This window comes from Mustela nigripes, chromosome 1 (genome assembly GCF_022355385.1).
Source record: "Mustela nigripes isolate SB6536 chromosome 1, MUSNIG.SB6536, whole genome shotgun sequence".
Lineage (NCBI taxonomy): Eukaryota > Metazoa > Chordata > Mammalia > Carnivora > Mustelidae > Mustela > Mustela nigripes.
Genome location: NC_081557.1, coordinates 90,422,085 through 90,438,174, shown reverse-complemented (window position 1 = coordinate 90,438,174; position 16,090 = coordinate 90,422,085). Strand labels below are relative to the sequence as shown.

The 16,090-nt window shown below is 53.8% G+C and overlaps 3 protein-coding genes across 9 annotated transcripts; 1 reads left to right on the top strand and 2 right to left on the bottom strand.

The window, feature by feature from the left end:
- The first annotated feature begins 511 nt into the window (after positions 1-511).
- Positions 512-8,326, top strand: HMBS (hydroxymethylbilane synthase). 4 transcript variants are annotated; one of them, XM_059415791.1, is made up of 14 exons: positions 512-696; positions 2,889-2,942; positions 3,292-3,364; positions 3,930-3,979; positions 4,504-4,559; positions 4,927-5,004; positions 5,217-5,294; positions 5,404-5,479; positions 6,571-6,684; positions 6,936-6,974; positions 7,219-7,338; positions 7,581-7,634; positions 7,772-7,858; positions 7,948-8,326. In XM_059415791.1, exons 1-14 carry the CDS (start codon positions 664-666, stop codon positions 8,116-8,118), a joined length of 1,083 nt encoding a protein of 360 aa, XP_059271774.1. In that variant the 5' UTR covers positions 512-663; the 3' UTR covers positions 8,119-8,326. The 4 variants fall into 4 exon arrangements, with proteins under 4 accessions (XP_059271774.1, XP_059271764.1, XP_059271784.1 ...); XM_059415781.1 differs by having other exon boundaries at positions 514-696; positions 7,945-8,326; XM_059415801.1 differs by lacking the exon at positions 512-696 and adding an exon at positions 2,614-2,722 and having other exon boundaries at positions 7,945-8,326.
- A 321-nt stretch (positions 8,327-8,647) lies between these two features.
- Positions 8,648-9,987, bottom strand: LOC132027084 (histone H2AX). Its single transcript, XM_059415824.1, has one exon. It carries the CDS (start codon positions 9,900-9,902, stop codon positions 9,471-9,473), a length of 432 nt encoding a protein of 143 aa, XP_059271807.1. The 5' UTR covers positions 9,903-9,987; the 3' UTR covers positions 8,648-9,470.
- A 737-nt stretch (positions 9,988-10,724) lies between these two features.
- DPAGT1 (dolichyl-phosphate N-acetylglucosaminephosphotransferase 1) lies at positions 10,725-15,522 on the bottom strand. Of its 4 annotated transcripts, XM_059415750.1 has the most exons (9): positions 15,146-15,517; positions 14,692-14,812; positions 14,306-14,519; positions 13,910-14,056; positions 12,602-12,686; positions 12,061-12,249; positions 11,662-11,749; positions 11,347-11,502; positions 10,725-11,268 (listed from the first exon to the last, which is right to left on the bottom strand). In XM_059415750.1, the coding sequence occupies exons 1-9, from the start codon at positions 15,304-15,306 to the stop codon at positions 11,203-11,205; spliced, it is 1,227 nt and encodes a 408-aa protein (XP_059271733.1). In that variant the 5' UTR covers positions 15,307-15,517; the 3' UTR covers positions 10,725-11,202. The 4 variants fall into 4 exon arrangements, with proteins under 4 accessions (XP_059271733.1, XP_059271723.1, XP_059271742.1 ...); XM_059415740.1 differs by having other exon boundaries at positions 10,725-11,502; positions 15,146-15,522; XM_059415759.1 differs by lacking the exon at positions 14,692-14,812 and having other exon boundaries at positions 10,725-11,502; positions 14,306-14,503; positions 15,146-15,225.
- Positions 15,523-16,090: the final 568 nt, after the last annotated feature.

Genomic DNA, 16,090 nt, shown 5'->3' with positions numbered 1-16,090 from the left:
AAGTTTTAACGGAACCAGAGGAGCACCACATGAGCTGCACTCATTGGTTGAGCCACAGCTAGGAGAGAAAGCTGTAGCATTCCGGGGCGCCAATTTTCTGGAGCACCCTCTTGTTTGGAGGTGTCTAATCCAGCCGAAGGGGCGTGGACGGGGCTCAAGGACGCGTTACTTTCAAGCAGCATTTTAGGGTTAATACTCTCCCTTCGGGCAGGGCTCACTTTGGCTTGACTATCCCTTTGGGTGGTGGTCGGGGGGCTGCACAGTTTGCTCTGTGGGTGAATCTGAGGAGCAAATCTTAATCCCTGACCATCAGCATTCTTGATTCAAAATGAGGTGTATGTAAAAGAAATGAACAGTGAGGCCTGCGTCTCAAGGTAGGAAGACTGGGGCGGACGAGAATCCACCGTCTCCACCAGCCTGACGGAGCAGAGACGGTAACAGGTGGGTAAGGTCGTCTCTGTCGCAACCGTTCTAATTCCCGCCCCGAGGGTGGTCCTCCAGGCTGAGGGCGGGCGCCGGAAGTGACGCAGAGCCCTGAGTCTGAGGCTGCAGGAGGAGTTCGGTCCCGCGTGCACCCGCTGCCCGCTGGCCGGGCCCTCCGGCTCCCCCGGCTCCCGGGGGACCTCGGCGGCACGCCCACGGACCTACCTCCCGAGCACAGCCATGTCTGGCAACGGCAACGGGGCCGCGACAGCGGTGAGTACTGAGCGGGGGACTCTCGCAACTTCGGCGTTCCGGACTGGCGGCCCAACGATTGGCTCCAGGTTGCCACCCTCCGCCGTCTATTGGTCGGAGCGACTATCCGTCATTTCTTTTTTTCCCCGAAACAGTTTTTAAAGGGCCAGTAGCTGGGTTGCCCTTAGGAAGGACAGGGGCACTGGGTGAGCGGCGGGGGCGGGGTTAAGAGTGGAAAGATCGTCTGGAACGAAACCCGCATCCCTGCGGGCATCTGGGTGGGGTTCCGCCGTCCGTGCCTGGCATCCACCGCCCTAGATTTAATGACCCAGCCCAGGAAAGTTCTCCCCCAGAGGAGGTGCTATTCCCGGGACCCTTTCACAACGAGACAGGGCCGAGGCGGGATTCGGCCACTTTGGGAATCTGTTCCAGTTTGGATCCCGAGAGGAGAGCGTACCCGCAAGTCCCCCACCTGCACACAAACTTCTTGGAAGTGCGCCTTCTCCCTTTTTTCTCTTTTAGCGGTCACCCAGCCCCAGCCTACTCTTAAGGTCCCCAGCTGAGACACACCTTTGGGTTACTGTGGTGGGTGGGGCGGCGCCCTTGAGTCTTCTCCCTAGCTCGCAGCAGGATCTCTGGGCTTGCATAGATGCAACTAAAGCGGGTGGAGGCCACTGCCAGTCTGAGATAAGAAAGAGATGGGGCAGCTGCTTATCTCCCGACGTGCAGCCTGCTGGGGAGGAGACGGATTTTTTGTCACTACAGACTTTCTTGAGCACTGGACGAGGAGTAGGAAAATCTGGATTCTGGCTCCAGCTTTTTTCCCATTATTAGCTGCATGACTCTGGGCAAGTCATTTCACTTCTCAGTTGCTCCTGTAACATGGTCCCCGAGATACCTGCCCTGTCTACTTGATAAGAGTTTTCATGAAGATTAAAAGTAATTGTTCCAGCATATACAGGTTTAATAAATATTTTTTAATGGAATAAAATATGCCATGCAGAATCGATGCAGTTAAGGGATTATTTCAACCTAGCAGTTTCTGGAACCTTAGATTACTTTCTGTGGGCTCCCAGTGGCCCAGAATTTTAGGGGCCATGTTTAGCATTTCAGGCCTAACCTGACTGGCTCAGGGTCCATAGGGTCCATAGGGTTTATTTATGGGAGAACTGATAGCAATGCTGTAGACTAGGGTCCAGGAGCAGCCAGCTGTCACATCCTCCAACAACAGAGGGCCCAGAGGCTTGCCTGCAAAGCACCTCCATGGGATGAAGATCTCAGAATAGGGAAAGTTGACATTATGTACAGTGCCTACTCTCTGATCTAGAAAGAGATAGGACCTCAGACTGAAGCACGCAGTTCTACCTGCATGGCACTGAACACCTTTGTCACAGGTGCCTTGGCAGGAAGAAGAGGTGTGTCCCTTTGAGTTCCTAGCTTGGTCAGCAACGTTCCAGTATTTCTGGTTGGTGCGACCAGAGGTCGCACTCGAGGTGAATGGACGTTAGGCAGCTTAGCCTTTTAAGTCTTGTAGAACATCTGAGACAGAAAATACTAGGGTCCAAACCTCTTCATTTTATAGATAAACAGATACTGAGGAGAGGATGTGCTCAAGGTCAGCCTGCCAAGAGGCTGAGCAAGACTCTCCCTAAGATCTGTTGACCCCAGTCCTTTCTGTTGTGTTCCAACCGGATTATGGGATCGTGGTGTGGCAGCTGTGGGGTAGCTGTTCCCATCAAGGTGGCAACACACCTGCACCTGCTGTGCTGTGGATACCGAACTTGTCCTCAGTGACTCAGCGCAGTCTCGGCAGCCCTAGCTGCCCTGCCCCTGTCTGCTGGGGGAGCCTCCCTCCCTGTGGCCAGGCTGATGGGCCTTATCTCTTCACCCACCTGTCTGTGTGCAGCACTCCCACAGGCTTAGCCAGGATGGGCCTCAGGGCTCAGTGTCCGGTTATTAACGCAACAGCAACCGTGGGTCCTGCTGGTGCTTCCCTCAGGTCTCTGTTTCTTTTGATCCGTGAGGAGGGCAGAAGGTTCTGAGGAAGGTAAACGGATCAGGGTCAGAGTATTTACCCACAACAAGGCTCAGCAGGCCGCAGGCCAGGGGCTGAGGTCCTTTGCTTCCAGGCCTGTGATTCTGGTTCTTGGACAAGGTGTTGAAGAACACAAGGAACAGAGGGGATTGTGACTTGGGGATTTTATTTTCTGCAGGAAGAAAACGGCCCAAAGATGAGAGTGATTCGTGTGGGTACCCGAAAGAGCCAGGTTAGTACAGTTACCAGGCGGAGGAAGTTGGTGGGAAGAGTTCTGTGCTGGCGGTATCACAAGCTGGGGGGCCCAGAGGGTTAATTCCCAGGATCTCAGAAATGGAAGATAAATGGGGTGGCGGGGTTTTAAATCCCAGGAGAATGGCATATTGCATTCTGTGGAGAGAGGGTCTGGGCAAGCTGTCGGGGTATAGAGAGGTCCCAGACCAGACCCCTCTCCTTCCCAGGTAGGCAATTCAAACCCCTCTCTGAATTCCGGCTCCTTCAGTATGTCCCTCACCCAGTGAGGGTGTGAGCTCTGGGTAGTGGCAGGGAAGGATAGGACTAATCGGAATGTTTGCCTCCAGCTGGCTCGCATACAGACAGACAGTGTGGTGGCAATGCTGAAAGCCTTCTACCCAGGTCTGCAGTTCGAAATCGGTGAGTTTTCTGGACAGGAGTGGAAGCTAAAGGGAAGGAAGCCCTTCTGCCCCCAGAGAGGCAAACACAGCATTTCTGGCTTTCCCTAGGCTCAAAGCTTCATCCCATTGCCTCTGAGAATTTTTTTTTTTTTTTTTAAGATTTTATTTATTTATTTGACAGAGAGACAGCATAAGCAGAGGGAGCAGCAGGCAGAGGGAGAGGGAGAAGCAGGCCCCGGAGCAAGGAGCCTGATGTGGGACTCCATCCCACGACCCCCAGATCATGACCCGAGCTGAAGGCAGACACTTAACCCATTGAGCCACGCAGGCACCCCACCTCCGAGAATTCTTGGCTGTCCCCAGTTGGAGGGCCATTTCCTCCTCTGAACACTTCCAACTCTGACTTGCTGGGCCAGCCTGGCGTTTAACACTTCTGCTTTGGGTCTTTCTATTGGGGTGTTTAGTCCTCTTCCTAGCTCATTACACTCCTAGAGGGCAGGGGTTGGGGTATATGTGCCTCTGCATCCACACTGCTGGGCTCAGGAAATACTGATCAGTGAGCTTCTGGTTGGTTCTCTCCTCAGTTGCTATGTCCACCACAGGGGACAAGATTCTTGATACTGCACTCTCTAAGGTAACATATTCCCCCCAGTCCTTTTCCCTCCCTCTTTCCTTCCCCCAAGAGATTCACTCTGGGGCTCTTTCTTTTTTCTTTCTTTCTTTTTCTATTTTTTAATTATTGTTTGTAAATATTTTATTTATTTATTTGAGAGAGTACGAGAGTAAGAGAGCGTGTGCACAAGGGAAGGGCAGAGGGAGAGGGAGAAGCAGGGAGCCCAAGGCAGCACTTAGTCCCAGAACCCCAAAATCTTGATCCAAGTAGAAGACAGAGGCTTAACTGACTGAGCTTACTCAAGCGCCCTTTATTTTTTATTTTTAAAGATTTGTTAATTTAATTGAAAGAAAGAAGTCTGGGAGGGAGGGAGCACAGTGGGTGGAAGGGGCAGAGGGAGGGGGAGAAGCTGACTCCCTCCCTGAGCAGAGAGCCGAACATGGGGCTTGATCCCAGGACCCTGGGATCATGACCTGAGCTGAAGGCAGCCACTTAACCGACTGAGCCACCTAGATGCCCCTCTCAGGCTCTTTTTTGACTGGCAGATTGGAGAGAAGAGTCTGTTTACCAAGGAGCTGGAACATGCGCTGGAGAAGAATGAGTAAGTGAAAGACCGTTCTTACACAGTCTCTTGCTAGGACCCCTGTGCACATCACACCTGGATATCAGCTAGACTATGGGGCTTCCACCTTTGGATAGGCTAGAGGGAGGCTCATATGTGGGTTTCTCAGGCCTCAGAAAAGGGGAGTGTCCTGGTTCTGAGCGATCCGGCTGCCTGGAAGGCAGGATTGGCTGGGGAAGGGGGACAGAAGGGAGGGTGAAGGGCTCAGGGTCCTGAGGTCTTGGGCAGGCCCGCTTCCTGATCTGCTCTAAGCACACCACTAAAGTAGAGGTGGGCATAGGTGGAGGAGGGGTGGGAGCCTGCTGCTGGGATCCCTTCTCCTTGCCTCCCTCTTCCATCTCTCTAGAGTGGACCTGGTCGTTCACTCCCTGAAGGACCTGCCCACCGTGCTTCCTCCTGGCTTTACCATCGGGGCCATCTGCAAGTAAGAACCATGAAGTCGGGCGTGAGGTAGGGGGAGGCATCATGTTAAGCTCTGCTTTTCCCTTTGGGACTCTGCCCTGTGCCTCTAGGACCAAGGAGTGTCAGGCATGGCAGGAAATTGAGAACATGCCAGCTAGTTGGTTATGGAGAGAGCCTGGAAGTGACCTGCACTGAGATCTCGTCCTCATTCTTTGACTTTCCCTCTGTCTCCAGGCGGGAGAACCCTTATGATGCTGTTGTCTTTCACCCAAAATTTGTTGGGAAAACCCTAGAAACCTTGCCAGAGAAGAGGTGAGTGGGGCCTGGATAAGCATCCTGGTGGGACATGCACAGATGGTGGAGGGCTGGGAGCAAGAGGAGGAAATCTCGGGTTAAATCTCATTTTAAACCCTCTGAGCAGTGTGGTGGGAACCAGCTCCCTGCGGAGAGCAGCCCAACTGCAGAGAAAGTTCCCACACCTGGAGTTCAAGAGCATTGTATCCTTTCCAAGGAGGGAGGGGCCCGTAGTCAAGGAGGAAGGCTGGGTCCAGAGGACCCAGGGAGTCATGAGAGCAAAAGGAGCTTCCAGAGGAAGTGGGCATGGGCCAGTGGAGTGTCTATTCTCCAGTGTCTGCCCTGTCATTCCATCTACCCATCCATCCATCCATCCATCCATTCATAATCCTTCATGTTTTCTTAGCCCCAGGCCAGTGCCTGGCACTGGGGACAATGGTGAGCAAGACCAACGTTGTCCTTGCTTATAGAATTTTACATTTTTGTTCTGACGACAAATGAGCATTGATAATACAGAGTGGTACTGAACAGTGATTACTTGGGAAGTGGGGGGAGGAGGAGGGTGCTTCCCTTTTATTTCATATTCTACTGTATTTTGATATTCTAAGCATATCGAGTGTTTTATAAAGCTAATTTTCAAAATAGTATGTGTTAAGCACTCCCATGCACAAAGTAGGGAATTCTCTGGAAGCTTCTAGCTGGAACATCTGTAACAGACTTGGGGATCAGGGAATGCTTCTCAGAGGTCTTATAACCTTGTCAAGTTAGTTAACTTCTCTGTATCATTTTCCTCATCTGTAAAATGGAAGTAATTAGAATACCTACCTCACTGGGTTGTGGAAATTAAATAGGAGTAGGTAACGCACTTTTGTTTATTTTATTTAATTTTATTTTATAATATTTATTTATTTTATGTATATTTATTTTTATTTTATTTATTTGCCAGAAAGAAAGAGAGCGAGCAAGCGCACACACAAGCAGGGGGAGCAGCAGAGAGAGGGAGAAACAGGCTCCCTGCTGAGCAAGGAGCCCATTTCAGGACTCAATCCCAGAACCCTGGGATTATGACCTGAGCCGACAGCAGACACTTAATGAACTGAGCCACCCAGTGAGTCCCTGTAAAGGACTTTATCAGCGTCTGGTGTGTAGCTCAAGTGTAATGAAGGAAATGTTAGCTGTAATCGGTAAGCAGAAGACCAAAGGAGAGATGTTAGATATAGAGAGACTCAGGCAGGGGGAGCAGTGTGAGGCTTGGGACTGCCCAGTGCTTGTGGTCCTTAGCATCTCCCCACAGCGGGGAAACCTCAACACGCGGCTACGGAAGCTGGATGAGCTGCAGGAGTTCAGTGCCATCATCCTGGCCGCCGCTGGCCTACAGCGCATGGGCTGGCAGCACCGCGTGGGGCAGGTAGGGGTTGTCCCTGTTCCAACCCCAGTTAATCTTCTTCCTTTTCCTGCCTGTATTCTCTTTCTGAACACCCTGTCTCTAACAGTATAAGCAGGACATGGGTCCCAGGCTGTGAAGATTGAGGATCAAATGTCAGAGTCCCGCTTTTGCCTATTTAGGCTTTCTGTGTGGTAGGGAAACCCCTTCTCACTATTGTCTGCTTTTAGCCACCCCCATCTTCACCCTTCTGACTGCCTATTCTGCCCCTGCAGATCCTACACCCAGAGGAATGCATGTATGCTGTGGGTCAGGTATGTTTGACCAGGGAAGCCATGAGTTGATGTGCCCTTTCTTCTGCTGTCAACCAAAAAGCTGGTCTCAGAACCTTCTGCATCTGCATCTCCCAGCATGAACATTTCTAGGGAGGGGCAGGCCTTGGGAGGCTTCTGGGCTGAAAGGGACGGTGGGGAGCAGTTAGAGGTGGGCTGGTTCCTGTCCTCACCTCCATTGGTTGGGGAAAGATTAGGCCTGATATCTTGGGGGTTTCTCCATCAGGGAGCCCTGGGCGTGGAAGTCCGAGCCAAGGACCAGGACATGCTGGATCTGGTGGGTGTGTTGCATGACCCGGAGACTCTGCTTCGCTGCATTGCCGAGCGAGCCTTCCTGAGGCATCTGGTAGGGTCCATGTTCCATCGGTGGAGGGGTGGGGACTTGAGGAGTTGGGAATAGTCGAGGAGGAGATTTCTCATATTAATGCTCTTTATTGAGTGGTAACTCATTCTTGAATGTATGGATAGGACCCAAGTCTGGGCCCCTGCCTCTGTCTCAGTTACGTCTTCTGAGGTCTCTATCTCTGACGGCTCTGGCCGAGTGGTGCTGTCGAGTCCCTAGCTCACACGGAGAACTTCTCATTGCAGGAAGGAGGTTGCAGTGTGCCAGTGGCGGTGCATACGGCTATGAAGGATGGGCAAGTACGCAGGGGAAGGTGGGAGGGAAGGCTGGTAAGGGAGCACCGTGACGCGTTCTGTGTATCTCGAGTTGCCCGCGAGAGCCCAGGTTTCTAATAGTTCTCTCAGAATATGCTGAGGTAACCTGTTTTCTTTGCCAGCTGTACCTGACTGGAGGAGTCTGGAGTCTAGACGGCTCAGATAGCATGCAAGAGACCATGCAGGCCACCATCCGGGTCACTGCCCAGGTGCCAAAGCTGGAGGGTGAGAAAACAGACCTGCCTGGTACCTCCTCTTTCCTGCTGACCAGATCCCACCTCCTTATCTCACCTAGCAGGAAGATGGCCCCGAGGATGATCCGCAGCTGGTGGGGATCACTGCCCGGAACATTCCACGAGAAGCCCAGCTGGCTGCTGAGAACCTGGGCATCAGCCTGGCCAGTTTGTTGCTGAACAAAGGAGCCAAGAACATACTGGATGTTGCACGGCAGCTTAATGATGCCCACTAACTGGTCTGTGGGGCACAGGTGCCTGGGTTGCTATTGTTCAGTGCCTACCTCCCAGCCCTCAGTGCCCCATCCTCACTGCTTCCTGGGAGTGATTACCCCAGGGGATTGAACTGCAAGGTCAGAGACTTGCCTCACCTTGGGGCTGTGGGGAGTGCCTTGCCTCCACAGTAGGTAACCAACTCAACTAATAAACCAGCTCTCAAGGTGACTTTGTTTTTGGTGGGGTTGTAGCAAAGATAAGGACAGACACAAAGCCTGTACTCTTCAGAGGCTGGGACCTCTGTGCAAAGTTCTCCTGGAATGTTCTTTGTTCCTGCCACAGTTCTCATTTCAAACAACAAATGGTCTCCCATGAAAGAGTGGTGATCGGAGAAACGTAGGACTTGCCCCTCTCCAGCTAGCCCATATGGACATCCGATAGGTGGGCCATGTATCAAGGAGTCCCCAACCCCCGCGCACCCCTCCCTCAGAATAGGAGTCTACAAAGTCGCCAGTGCTACAACTCTTAAAGAATGACAATAGACACTGCTTTAAAAAAAAAAATCCTTTAATAAACAAAATTAGTCCATCTGAAACTCCCCTTTACAGTAAGGTCCTACTCTTGGGTGGGTTGTAGCTGCGAGATTCCAGTTCCGAAGCAATCGGAGGCTCAGTGCAGACGCGGGCGAACCGGCCGGTGCTGGTGCGGAGGTGCGTGGCCCGCGGAGTGGTGGCCCGGAGGGAAGTGGGGCGAGCGGCAGAGCCCGAGGGCCCAGCTGCGGTCACCGCGGGCGCGCGCACACCTCCAGTGGTCCCCACTGCCCGCGGGGAGCAAACCAGGGCCCCCGCCCCTCCCCCGCCGAGGCCCAGGCGGCGGTCCCCGAAGCGTCCGGCCCGCGGGTGCAGACGGCGGGGGGCGCCAGGGCCAACAGTGTACGGATCTTCCCGGCCGCGTCTGGAGAGTCCCGGCCTCGGCGCGCACCTCGGCCCTGCGTCAGAGCGGCGAGCAGCTCTTCCAGGAGGCGCCGCGGCCTCCCTGCGGCCCATCGGCGGTTCCGGAGCCCGGGCGGCTGAGTCACGGGCGCCGCGGCGGGCAGCTGCGCACCCCCGGCCCTCTCCCGGCGGCGGCGCTCGGGCCTCTGCGCCAGGCAAGTCCGGCCGCCCTCCGGCCTGGCGGCAGCGGGCGCGAGAACCGGCGGGCCCGCGCGGGGGAGGGGCGGGTCGGGCGGCGGCGGCGACGCGGGAGGGGGAGCCGAGCGCCGCGGCCACCCGCCCCAGGCCCGACGTGGCTCAGCTCTTTCCGTGAGGGCGGTGGTGGCCCTTAAAAGGGCCTTTGTGGTGGCATGGGGGGCCGGCTGCGGCGCGGGCGCCCCTCAGTACTCCTGAGAGGCCTGGGTGGCCTTCTTGCCCCCCGCGGGCGCCTTCGGCCCCACGGTGGCGCTGGTCTTCTTGGGCAGCAGCACGGCCTGGATGTTAGGCAGGACGCCTCCCTGGGCGATCGTCACGCCGCCCAGCAGCTTGTTGAGCTCCTCGTCGTTGCGGATGGCCAGCTGCAGGTGGCGGGGGATGATCCGCGTCTTCTTGTTGTCGCGGGCCGCGTTGCCCGCCAGCTCCAGGATCTCCGCGGTGAGGTACTCGAGCACCGCCGCCAGGTACACCGGCGCGCCGGCGCCGACCCGCTCGGCGTAGTGGCCCTTCCGCAGCAGCCGGTGCACGCGGCCCACTGGGAACTGGAGGCCGGCGCGCGACGAGCGCGACTTGGCCTTGGCGCGGGCCTTGCCGCCGGTCTTGCCGCGGCCCGACATGCTGCGCGAGGTAGAAGAGCGGTGAAAACAGACGCCTCGAACAGAACCAACGAACTGCCGCCCGCCGCAGTCCAACTGCTGCCGCGCGCGCCCAGGGGCCGCCCTTATAAGCCCCCAGGGCACACCTCCGCGCCCTCCTGATTGGCTCTTTTCTCGAATACCCGCCTCCGGTTGGCTGCAGTTAACCCTTCCGTGACGCGCCACGGCTGAGGGAGCGCGCCCGCCGATTGGCCCAATTTGAAAACCTTTTGCCCGGGGAAAAAGGCGAGGAGGAGTGGTAGCACGCAGCCAGCCAACCCCTCCCTGAGCGAGCCAATCCACTTGAAGGGCGCCAGATTTAAACGCTACAGCTGGAGCCCAGAACCGGAAGACAGAGAGGGTGGAGTCTGAGCCACCCCAAGAGCCTCTGGGAAATCTGTGAGGGCCTAAGATTTTTAAAGGAACGGGGTCTGCGCCACTGCCCTCCCTTCCAGGTCTGGTCGCTCTCCTTCTTTCTCCTACCACCCTGCAAAGGGAAAGTGAAAGAGAGAGGAAATGGGATCCCTTCCCTCTGTGCCCCTCAAAAAGTTCTGTCCCACACCAGACAAAGGTAACTTTAACCTTATGGCTCTCCCCGCCACTTGAAGTGTGAGGATTTCAATATTTATTCAACATGTTCCGTCTGATCTCAGTTCTTTCTGTTCACTTCTTGTTACAAGGAGCCTGCTATGCTGAAAGGAAAAGGACTGGGCAGAGGGATGGGCATCCTCTTGGCTCCACCAACCCTCCCAACCTACCCTCAAATGCCCATATAGGAAATATACCTACAGGAACAACAACAAGAAAAAGACAACACTTTATTGTCACCACTGGGAGCACCTGGCTCCCGCCCACCCCCGCATTCTGCCCTTACTAATCAGAATACTTAATTTATAGTCAAATATCAAGTAATTTTAAAGCCTGTGTCCCTATCCCGCAGCCAGGGTTCTTTCCCCAGGCCCAACATATTCCTTGAGAGTCCGAGGCGTGGGTAACTGCATAAAAGTGGCAGTATCCCACCTCAGGAGGCTGTAAAGATGGGACGGAAAGGGAGAGTGGCAGCTGAAGGAAGCCACAGGCAAAGTCCAACAGTCAGTAGAGGGCAAGTCATGCCCAAGATGTCAATAATCACAGCGAAACGGAATCACTAAGTATAAAATCTCGGGGAGAAGAAGAGGTGGTGGGTAGAGGCCTGGGCCAGGAGGCATTCCTGGTCAGGAAAGAGGTTGGCCTGAGTCAGGAACCCTGCAGACTGTCCAGTAAAGGGCAAGCATCAGGGGACTCAGACATCGTAGAAGAGCCGGACAAGCTGGTACCGAATGGAGAAGGTGACAGCACTGCCAAGGATCTGTGAGGAGAAACACACTAGAGTCAGAACCATGGAGAAAGGGAAACAAGGAGCTATAAAGCCCTTCCCTGACCACACCTGTAGCAGCAGCAGGAGCAAGGTCAGGTTTCTCTCATGCATGGGCCCGATGACCTTAAGGAGCAAGTTGATGAGGGTCATGTTGTTACACTCCGTGAAGCCACCATCCTCATGCTCGCTCTGGCGCACTGTCACTAGCTGGAGGCTCTCTGCTACCTGGAGGGGCCAGAGGTGGAGAGAACTTCAACTCTGCTTCAGCAATGGAGATCTGCTTCGTACTTCCAAACTCCCCTTGGATCTGATGCAGGCCTAGGATCCCCAGTCCCTGAATTCCGAATGACGGCCTAGAGCCTTACCTCCTTGTTACCCTGTTACCTTTAGAATAAAGGTGCCCAAGAAAGAGAGGTTCTTGGTCTTGAACTTGGAATAGCTCATCTCCAGTTTGCCTGTCTTGGTATTGAGTCTGCAGGGGGAAGAGAGCTTTATGTGACTGGGCCACTACTCCAAGAACTCTCCTCACTGTGGTCAATTAATAGGAAGAGCACCAAACATGGCATCAAACGATCTAAGATCTATTTCTGGCTCTGCTTACTACTGTGTGATCAGAGCTATTAAATTATGTAGGTGAATGTGCTCTGTAATTTAGAAGGGCTAACCATGTAGAAAGAGCCCTTCTTTGGGCCCACTCCCTTTGCACAGCAGATGTATAAGGCTGGCTTTACGCATCCCAAGTGAAAAAGCTACGATGTCCCTTTCAAGCCCCAAAGTGGCTACCTGGGAATACGATGGCGAGGGCAGGGTATGATATGCAGGAGCTGAGGCAGTGAGTAGAGGAAGTTGAACACCTGGGGCATGAAGAAGAGTAGCATGGTCTTGCTGAAGTGTCCCAAGATGCCCACCACGGCAAAGGTCATGCCAGCAAAGTAACAGAAGGTATCTCCCACAAACACCCGTGATGGGTACCTGTGTGGGGGAGAGGATCTGAGCCAGTGGTGGAGGCACTATCCATCTATTCTCTCCCACCCCCTGGGCCCTGGGCTAGCCCTGACTCTAGTTCTGGCCCAGAGGAGACTCTAGCTCTTCCAGCAACTGTCCAGGACCCAAGGCCCTGCGTTCATCTCTTCCGGGGGCTCCACACTACTTCTTTCTAACTGCAACTGGGCAGGGAGCAATTGAAGAATATTTCCAACGAGAGATCCAGAAAACACTCAACATAGGTGTGTGCAGGTTTAGCCTCTCCAGGAGCTGGGTCATGACCAGGACCATACTCATTCTACCATCACATAGCTATCCCCCTAGCCACAGGCCCACTTACCAGTTATGGTAGAGCAATCCCAAGGTGGTGAAAAAAAAGGGTATCATGAAGTAGAGGGAAAAGACATGATCATCTCGACAATCACCTTTGGAAGCAGGAGAAAACGAAAGGAGAAGTTGATAGTACTTCCCTGCATATCTGGGTCCTATTTTTGTCTCTAAGTTCTGTCACAAGGGGTACTCTCCATGTCTCCCAAGTCACATTCAAGAACTCACTATGCCTTTTTTGTCACCCAGGCAATTCCTAATATTCCACTCTAGTTCATGAACCCTTCCTAAGTGAGTTACTGTCTTCAGTTTAGTTTAGATCAGTCAGACCTAGGTTTGAATACCAGTTTTACTTCCTGTGTGACCTCGATCATGACATATTTAAATTCTCTTGCCCCCAGTTTCCTCCACTATAAAATATGGTTCACAAGAACCCCTGCCACATGTTACAAAATTTAAATGAGATAATGCTTTAAAAGTGGTTGGTTTTTTTGTTTGTTTTTAAGATTTTATTTACTTGCCAGAGAGAGAAAAATAGCGCACAAGCAGACAGAGTGGCAGGGAGAGGCAGAGAGAGAAGCAGGCTCCCCGCTAGCAAGGAGACCAATGTGGGACTCGATCCCAGGACCCTAGGAGCATGACCGGAGCCAAAGGCAGCAACTTAACCCACTGAGCCACCCAGGCATCCCTAAAAGTGGTTAGTTTTAATAAGCATTGATATCCATCAGCCAAAGACCACCAGAAACACACCTGCACTCAAAGCTGGGTTTACTGACTTGTAACAAGGGAAACATTGGAGACCACACACCACAGGCAACCATGGGATGCCTCAGTAAAGAGGTATTAGGAGGATTTGTTTTAAGTGATTCTGGGGAGAAAGCAAGGGGGTGGAGTTTTGCCCTAGACTGGGTGCTGTCAATCGAAGTAATTGTATAAGTGAGCATTTCAGTTTTGTCTAAAAAACATGAAGAACTGGTATCAGAAGGAAGAAGCAATTGCTCCTGTTAGCCAGAAGAGGGAGACCTTAGTCATCTTTGAAGGATGCACAAAATGTGGTTCTGTCTATACTTGGACAAGTTTAGGAAGGGACCTGGGTTTACTCTGTATCATGGTCATAGACTGACGCTGTCTGACTTAGAAGTTCTGTGAAATGGTTTACATTCAACAAAAGACTATGGCCTACCTATTAGTGCCAATCCAACTAAAAATGACAGGGCTGCTATTTTTCTTTCTTAACATTCCCCTCGGAACTCCTCAAAGCCAGGTATCAGGCAACTTCCTTAGCACTCAGACTTCTCTCCGTACTCCCAAACCCACCTACCTTCTAGCTCCACCAGATTGAAGATGATGATGGAAGCAGCAATGACTAGTGACTGGCCAGCCTCTAGGCCATTAATTCCTGCTAGGATATTGATGGCATTGGTACAGAACACTGCCAGCAGCCCCATGTAGACATAGTACAGGATCCCTGGGGGAAGAAGACAGAAGTGTGCCACCCATAGAAATGAGGACTTAAGGATATTCTACTGAAAAAAAGTGGTGGGGACAGAGGATTGGACGAAGGACCAACAGAAAGGATCTTAGAAGACACAGGGACAAGTCAGGGACACTTGGAGGAGAATCTGGAGTACCAGGAATGATGCTCTGCTAGGTATCTCCCAGGGTGAGGGTGTCCTGAAGTAGGGGCCACAGGGTCAGTGGTGGCAGGGCTACTCACCCAAGTCCAGGTGCAGGCCAAGAATGGGCCGGAAAGGCTTGGGCACCACAATGGTCGTGTTGCCAAAGTTGGTGAAATAGACCATGAGAAGAGGTAGTGAGGCAGCTGTAGGCAGCAGCAGCTTATGACGCCAGCGCAGATTCAGTACATCATCCGCAAAGCCCAGGAAAATCATGCAGCAGATGGCAAGGAGCGCACCTATCAGGGCCACAAACTGGGGGAGGCTCGGGCAGGTCACAGCTCAAGCCTGCGCCCATTTCACCTTTCAAAACTACCTGTCTTTTTGCTCGTTCCTCAGCCCCTCCACCCAAACCCAAACAACCCCAGCTCTCTCAGGTAGCTTCCAGACCCCGGCCACAAGCAACCGCCCCCACTCACCCACTTACTTCATGGTGCGGGAAGGCTTTACACCGCTCCTCCATAAAGCAGTTCAGGAAAGGGAAAGGGATGAAGCAGAAGAGGATGATAAGGAAAACAGCACCGCTGATCACTCCCTGGGACTCTGGGCTGTGGCCCAGCAGCAAAGGGAGGGGGCGGAGGGAGAGGAAAGGGGCGTGGTCACTCACTAGTGCGGGCACACCAGTGCGGGCCCATCTAAGGAGGAAAGGGGGTGGGGAAGGCCACCAGTGCTGGAATCCCTGATACACCCGAGGGTCCCCTCAACCACAACATCCCTTCCCAGTGTTAGCCAGTGCTGCCCTTCATCTCCCAGAATCCCGAGCTGTCGGCAGAGTTAGGGCTCCGTCTCCGCGGGGTCAGGCACCCCAGTTCCCGCCCGTGCCCTGCGGGCCCCTTCCTCTGCCCTGGCCTCCCGCCCGGTACCCGGATGCCACCGCTCACATTTGCTGCCGGCCGATTTTGTTGAGGTCCTGGCCACAGAGGTGCGCGGCGATGAAGTGGCCACGGAAGGCGGGGATGAGGGTGACTGTGGCCACAAATCCCAGCAGCGAGCCGATCAAATTCACCAGTAGCGGCATTGGCAACTCCGGGAAGGCCCACATGACGACCTGGCAGGGGCCCCGCTCCGCCACCTCCTCAGCTAACGGACAAGCCGGGCGGAAGCCTTGAGCCTCCGGCAGAGAGAAGTGGCCGCTCCCCACAGGCTGGGTCTTCCCACAGCAGCCTGAACGAAACCTAACAACTCTGACTTCAGGCGCGCTCAGGACTCCCGCGAGCCTCTACAGCGCAACCTCGGCTGTGCCCCCACGGCACTTGCATACCCAGTGTTTCCTCCCGGATCTTGTTCGCAGAGCAACCAGCGTCCTGGAAGGCGGCGGCGGCCATTTTTAATATGGGCACGTAAAGAAGGGGAACCCAAATTGTCCTTTAAACTCTATCTTTATTTGAGAGTGTTCACCACGAGGGTACTGGGAAAACAACTAAATACAGACAAACAAAAGCGGATACTCTCCTAACGCCATATTTAAAATGTATAGCCCGAACCGGACAAACTCTGCCCGGTTCCAAGATGAACACCTCCTGTCCCACGTGTCTGACACCGCTTACTCCCGGTTCCACGTCAGTTTTAGGTCCGCCGGCCGCAGCCGGTCACGTTTAAAGGGCCAGTACCCCGGTTTCCTCTGGGCTACCCCTGGAGCGGGGAAGATGGCTCTTGGAAGCAACGGGGTAGGCAGGAGGGACGAGGGTGAGGAGCCTCTCCTGCTCGCGGTAGAAAACCTGTTGCCAACGTAGTCGGAAGTCAAGGTAAACGCAGCTTAGTTCCCGGGAACGCAGCTACACTTCAGAAGCTGCTGCAAATTCTAAAGCCGAGACACTTGATAAGTC

Bases quoted from the DNA above. Each gene is read 5' to 3' on its own strand.
- HMBS (XM_059415781.1), top strand. From the start codon at position 664: ATGTCTGGCAACGGCAACGGGGCCGCGACAGCG. The intron at 5,005-5,216 runs GTAAGAACCATG...CTCTGTCTCCAG, and splicing joins ACCATCGGGGCCATCTGCAA to GCGGGAGAACCCTTATGATG. The intron at 7,339-7,580 runs GTAGGGTCCATG...TTCTCATTGCAG, and splicing joins GAGCCTTCCTGAGGCATCTG to GAAGGAGGTTGCAGTGTGCC.
- LOC132027084 (XM_059415824.1), bottom strand. From the start codon at position 9,902: ATGTCGGGCCGCGGCAAGACCGGCGGCAAGGCCCGCGCCAAGGCCAAG.
- DPAGT1 (XM_059415740.1), bottom strand. From the start codon at position 15,306: ATGTGGGCCTTCCCGGAGTTGCCAATGCCGCTACTGGTGAATTTGATC. The intron at 14,057-14,305 runs GTGAGTAGCCCT...TTCTTCCCCCAG, and splicing joins TGGCCTGCACCTGGACTTGG to GGATCCTGTACTATGTCTAC. The intron at 12,250-12,601 runs GTAAGTGGGCCT...TCCCCCACACAG, and splicing joins GGATTGCTCTACCATAACTG to GTACCCATCACGGGTGTTTG.